This window comes from Cajanus cajan, chromosome 5 (assembly GCF_000230855.2).
Source record: "Cajanus cajan strain Asha chromosome 5, NIPB_CcT2T_4, whole genome shotgun sequence".
Classification (NCBI taxonomy): domain Eukaryota; kingdom Viridiplantae; phylum Streptophyta; class Magnoliopsida; order Fabales; family Fabaceae; genus Cajanus; species Cajanus cajan.
In genome coordinates, this window is record NC_138521.1 from 54,416,090 (window position 1) to 54,422,992 (window position 6,903).

Below are 6,903 nucleotides of genomic sequence, written 5' to 3' on the forward strand. Positions count from 1 at the left end.
AAACCCGACTAGCACATCGCCTAGGTAAAAACCCGACTAGCACATCGTCTAGGTAAAGACCCGACTGGACCTTCTACTCGTCTAACTCCCGACTGGACCGTCACGGGGTGTGGCAACTCGGCTATAACGCCAATTACATGCACCCGAGAGGGGATACGCCTTTTTCCCGATAGGTCCCCTTGTAATGGCATTCTCGGTAAAATACCAATTTGACTAACAACCACTCACTCCCCTGGCTTCAGGATAAGAGCGGTTAAGGAGAATCCCGAAAATCGCGGGGTCCACGAAGCCCATAAACACAAAAGTATAAAACCTAGAACCCTAGAGCTAGGACGACAGATTACACTTTTGAATGCTCTGGCTCTGAGGCACGATCTAGGAAAAAACCCTAGTCCACCTTTTGGCCGGAACATTTTGGCGCCCACCGTGGGGCTACGGTGAAACTTTTCCTTACGCCCCAAGAAACACAAAAACCTACGCCCTATCATGGCGAGAGGCGGCAGCAGCAACAACAATTCACAACCCCCCACCATGGAAGAGATGATGGCCATGATCAACGGCCTACGAGAGGAGAATGCGCGTTCCAGGGAGAGAGAAGAAGTCATTCAACGTGAGAACGAGGAGATCAGGAGGAGGGCAGATGAGATGCAGGCCAGAATAACGGCTAATACCAGGACTTTGGAGGAGGATGTCATGCTGGAGGTCCCTAGAGATTTTCGACCATTCTCGGAAGCCATAGAGGCTGAGATCATCCCCAGGGATCATCGGATCCCTCAGGTCGAAGCTTTTGATGGGACGCAGGATCCCAGTCAACATTTGACAGATTTCCGGGCCCAAATGTTGATATGTGGGGGAAGCATGGAAGTTCGTTGTAAACTGTTCATGGGCACCCTTAAAAAGGCTGCACTTGATTGGTTTAGCGGCTTACCGGATCGATCGATCACCGATTTTGACGTGTTCAGCCGAATGTTCATGGCACAGTTCGCCGCCAACAAAAAGAAGCCGCCGATCACGTCGGATCTGTTTGATCTTAAGCAGCAGCGGGAAGAGTCATTGAAGGATTTCCTGCAAAGATTCAACGAGGTTGCTTTGAGGATAGCGTCTCTGGATGAGAAGATGGCCGTTATCGCATTCCAAAAGGGACTGAGGTCGGGAGCCTTCGACATTGCGCTGGAAAGGGCTAGTTGTCAGACGATGTCGGAGGTGCGAGCTTTCGCGCTGAGTCACATTAAGACGGAGGAGGGGCAAATCAGCAAGAGAGCGGCAGAAAACCGAGAAGCGGGGAATAACAACAAGGAAGGAAACAAGCATCTCCGGCCACGGTCGGATTGGAATAAGCGACACGATCGCTACAATCATAAGGAGGTTAACTACAAGAAGGCTGATTATGTCACCAGGCCAAGGGCCGATTTGACGCGTCACAATGAAGAAGAAAAATTTACCCCACTTAATGTCCCCAGACGCCACGTATTGCATGATGTGAGCAGCGCATCGCTTTTTGACTTTCCCGCGCCGACTGACAGACAGTTGGGACCTCTCAAATCCGAGTGGTGCGAGTTTCACCGAACCCACGGACATGCGACGGAGAGTTGTTTCGTCTTGGGTAGGCAGATTGAACGCCTTATTAAGGAGGGTCGCTTGAAGAAGTTTATTGCCGGAAAGCAGGGTGAGGGCTCATCCGACAGACGGCGAAGGCCGGGGAATGAAGACGCCAGGGGAGGAAGGCGAGAAGTGAGATCACCCCTAAGGGATCCCCCACAGAAAGTTACGGAAGCTCACCAGCAGGCCGTTCATGGAGACTTCAACACAGTCGCAGGTGGATTTGCTGGAGGAGGGCCGACTTCGGCGGCTCGGAAGAGATACTCTCGGTCGGTTTTGTCTGTGGCCGATTGGGCGAGGCCTTCTCGGCCTCCCATCACTTTTTCAGATGCCGACTTTGAGGGGGTATCCCCCCATGAGGATGACCCTATAATTGTCTCGGCAATCGTCATGGGATACAATGTAAAACGAGTATTGGTGGACCAAGGCAGTTCGGCGGACATCATGTTCTGGGAAGCTTTTGTCGGGATGAAGATTCCGGCCGATCGTCTCATGCCGTACGCAGGTACGTTAGTTGGTTTTGCAGGCGATCAAGTGACAGCCAGGGGATATGCCGACTTGGAGACAACATTTGGCCAGGGAGACGACATGAAAACTGTCACTGTCCGATACCTAGTAGTAAACGCTCAATCATCCTACAGCATACTAGTTGGAAGACCAACACTAAATAAGCTGGGAGCGGTCGTCTCCACTCCTCACTTGAAGCTGAAGTACCCTTTACCCAGCGGAAGGGTAGGTGTTGTCTGCGTGGACCAAGACGTAGCGAGGAAATGCTACGAGGACAGTTTGAGGGCGAGGCGACATCTATACGTGACACAGGTTGATCGGGGTGTTCAGTCGATCGAGTTGGATCCGAGAGTGAATCATTTTGATACCAGACCAGCCCCAGCGGAGGATGTAAAGGAGGTTACCCTGACCGAGGGAAAAATGGTCAAGATTGGTGTATCCTTAAACAAGGAAGACGAGGAAGGTCTAATCACAGTGCTAAAGAGCAACATATCGGCCTTCGCATGGAGTGCCGGAGATATGCCGGGTATTGATCCTGATTTCTTATGTCACCACCTCATGGTCGACCCCAAGGCGAAACCTGTAATTCAGAAAAGGCGAAAGTTTGGAGAAGACAAAAGGAAGGCTATAGTGGAGGAGACAAGGAAATTGCTGGCAGCTGGCCACATTCGGGAAATTCAATACCCGACGTGGCTGGCGAACGTAGTAATGGTACGAAAAAGTAATGGAAGTTGGAGGATGTGCACAGATTTCACTGACCTGAACAAAGCTTGTCCGAAAGACTCATATCCACTCCCCAACATAGACTGCCTCGTCGACGGTGCTTCGGGATACGAGTTGTTAAGTTTCATGGACGCCTATTCCGGTTACAACCAGATCCGGATGCATCCAGCAGATGAGGACAAAACGGCCTTCATAGCCGATCAGGCTACTTGTTGCTACAGGGTCATGCCTTTCGGTTTGAAGAACGCGGGAGCAACGTATCAGCGGCTCATGGACAAAGTCCTGGCAAAGCAGCTAGGGAGGAATGTCGAGGCATACGTGGATGATATGGTGGTAAAGTCGGACAGCTTCTCTCGGCATTCCGCCGACTTGCAGGAATGCTTCGACACTTTGGCGCGTTATCAACTCAAATTGAATCCTGCGAAGTGCTCCTTCGGTGTCCAAGCAGGAAAGTTCCTCGGTTTCCTACTGACTCATCGTGGTATTGAAGCGAATCCCGAGAAGTGTTCCGCGATCATCAATATGAGAAGCCCGACGACAGTAAAAGAGGTCCAGCAACTAACTGGAAGGATGGCTTCCCTCTCTCGGTTCCTCTCCAAGGTAGCGGATAAATCGTTGCCTTTGTTCCAGTGCTTGAGGAAAAACGACCGTTTTGCATGGACAGAGGAATGTGAGAAGGCGTTCGGCGAGCTCAAACAGTCTCTCACCTCGCCACCAATACTCTCCAAACCGCAAGCCAATCTCCCTTTACTGATGTATTTGTCGGCCTCCGATAGCGCCATCAGTGCAGTCTTAGTACAAGAAAGAGGTAATTCTCAAATGCCTATTTATTTTGTTAGCAGGGTGCTGCAAGGTGCGGAGATTCGTTACCAAAAAATCGAGAAGTTAGCCCTGGCGATACTGGTTACGGCACGCAAGTTGAGACATTACTTCCAGAGCTACGAGGTGGTAGTCAGAACAGATCACCCGATTAGGCAAATACTGCAAAAACCTGACTTGGCAGGAAGGATGATGAAGTGGTCAGTGGAATTGTCGGAGCACTCCATCAAGTATGAACCGAGAGGCGCAATCAAAGCTCAGGCGCTGGCCGACTTCGTAATGGAATTAACCTCACCAGTGGGGGAGGTTCGAACTGAAGACACGCAGTGGATCCTATCAGTAGATGGAGCTTCGAACCTTGGAGGAAGTGGAGCAGGGATTGTTTTGGAAGGACCGGGAGGAATTTTGTTGGAACAGTCTTTGCGATTTGAGTTCCGGGCAAGTAATAACCAGGCCGAGTATGAAGCATTGTTGGCCGGTATGACACTCGCAAAGGAAATGGGGGCGACAAGCTTATCAGCACGAAGCGATTCTCAATTAATCACGGGACAGGTAGCCGGTACTTTCCAAGCAAAGGACCCTCAACTGGCCAAGTACTTGGAGAAGGTTAAGCACCTTTCGGAAAACTTCCAAAAATTCACACTTAATCATGTACCAAGAGAGCAAAATTCTAGGGCCGACCTGCTCTCCAAGCTCGCAAGCACAAAGAAACCAGGAGCTACTCGGTCAGTCATCCAGGAAACGCTGTCGCAACCAAGTATAAACGAGGTGCGAGGAAATGTCCTATTCATCCAGGAAGAGCTAAATTCCTGGATGGCGCCATACATTGAATATTTGACTCGGGGGGAGTTACCGAAAGACAAGAGGGAGGCATCGTTGGTGCAAAGGGAGTCAGCCAGGTTCGTAGTCATCAATGAAAGGCTGTATCGAAGAGGTTTTAGCTCTCCTCTCCTGAGATGTTTGACTATGTCACAAGCGCAGAGAGTGATGGACGAGATACATAGTGGAATGTGCGGTAGCCATATTGGTGGCCGAGCTTTGGTCTACAAGGTTGCCCGTGCAGGTTACTTCTGGCCGTCTTTGAGGAACGACTGCGTCAATTGGGTCCAGAAATGTGATGGATGCCAACGACACGCTACCCTGCACCATTCTCCAGCTGAGCGACTACATTCGATCTTGTCTCCTTGGCCTTTTCACAAATGGGGAATCGATATTCTCGGTCCATTTCCGATCTCTGTGCGGCAGCTGAAATTTTTGATAGTAGCAGTAGACTACTTTAGCAAGTGGATCGAAGCGGAGCCGGTGGCAACCATCTCGGCAGAAAAGGTCAGAACGTTTCTTTGGAAGAATGTGGTCTGCAGATATGGAGTCCCTCAAATGCTTGTATCCGATAATGGGACACAATTTGCAAGCACGAGAGTCCGAGACTTTTGCAAAGGAGTCGGCATCCGAATGGCATTCACGTCCGTTGAACATCCACAGGCTAACGGCCAGGCCGAGTCGGCAAACAAGGTAATTCTATCGGGTTTGAGGAAGCGTGTGCAAGAATCAGGTGCTTCATGGGTGGAAGAACTTCCTCGAGTGCTGTGGTCATACCACACGACTGTTCATTCAACGACCCAAGATACTCCTTTCAATCTGGTATACGGAACAGACGCCATGATCCCGATTGAAATTGCAGAACCGTCAGTACGCGCTACAGCTTTTTTCGAAGAAGAATCCGACCAGGGAAGACGAATTGATTTAGACTTGATTGCAGAAACAAGAGAAAGAGCTAGAATAAATCAAGTAGCGGCTCAGAGAAGGGCAGCCTTCAAGTACAACACAAAGGTAAACCCAAGAAATTTTATTGTAGGCGACCTGGTTCTGAAACGCGCTCAAATAACTCAGATAAAAAACAAGCTGTCACCCAAATGGGTCGGGCCCTACAAAATTGACGATGTGGTCGGAAAAGGAGCTTACCGATTGAGGACCTTGGATGGAGGGCTAATACCGAGGACGTGGAATGCTGCAAATTTGCGTTTTTACTATAGCTAATCTCAAACATTTGTACTAGGTGCACTCTTTTCCTAACTCAGTATTTTGTCCCCGTAAAAATGAGAGGGGTTTTTGCTGAGAAGGTTTTTAACGAGGCACCACTTATTCAATTTTTAATAAATGGCATTTCAAGTTGTTTGTTTTCACGGTTTATAACATGTGTCATTTTCAAGGATTTGAAGAACTTAAAAATTGATCGGTTGGATTCCGACTGGGCGAGTATAGAACTCGTGATTGATCGGATGAATGCCGACGGGGCGAGCATAAACAATCTGAAGAACTCGTGATTGATCGGTTGGATTCCGACTGGGCGAGTATAGAACTCGTGATTGATCGGATGAATGCCGACGGGGCGAGTATAAAACAATTTGAAGAACTCGTAATTGATCGGTTGGATTCCGACTGGGCGAGTATAGAACTCGTGATTGATCGGATGAATGCCGACGGGGCGAGTATAAAACAATTTGAAGAACTCGTGATTGATCGGTTGGATTTCGACTGGGCGAGTATAGAACTCGTGATTGATCGGATGAATGCCGACGGGGCGAGCATAAACAATCTGAAGAACTCGTGATTGATCGGTTGGATTCCGACTGGGCGAGTATAGAACTCGTGATTGATCGGATGAATGCCGACGGGGCGAGTATAAAACAATTTGAAGAACTCGTAATTGATCGGTTGGATTCCGACTGGGCGAGTATAGAACTCGTGATTGATCGGATAAATGCCGACGGGGCGAGTATAAAACAATTTGAAGAACTCGTGATTGATCGGTTGGATTTCGACTGGGCGAGTATAGAACTCGTGATTGATCGGATGAATGCCGACGGGGCGAGCATAAACAATCTGAAGAACTCGTGATTGATCGGTTGGATTCCGACTGGGCGAGTATAGAACTCGTGATTGATCGGATGAATGCCGACGGGGCGAGTATAAAACAACTCGTTTGAAAAACTCGGAATCTCACATTGGATTCTGGCCGTTTACCTTGACGAATTCGGGATTCAGACGATTAGGTAGAGAAAGTCCACCATTTAACTTAAAAAATTTCCGGCAAATTGGTGGGAAAATCCATTTTTAAATTGGGAAATGTTACCGAGAAGATACTCGGTGAATGACCGACTAGCTACGGTGGAAACACATCGCGTTTTAACTTTTGACCGTCTTCAAACTCGGCATTTAGACGAGTACTTTCATTGTTTCAACTTGAACGAATAG

The 6,903-nt window shown here is 48.9% G+C and overlaps 1 protein-coding gene across 1 annotated transcript; it reads left to right on the forward strand.

Moving 5' to 3' along the window:
* The first annotated feature begins 486 nt into the window (after positions 1–486).
* LOC145958083 (uncharacterized) lies at positions 487–5,685 on the forward strand. The gene has a single exon (XM_083074550.1). It carries the CDS (start codon positions 487–489, stop codon positions 5,683–5,685), a length of 5,199 nt encoding a protein of 1,732 aa, XP_082930676.1.
* Positions 5,686–6,903: the final 1,218 nt, after the last annotated feature.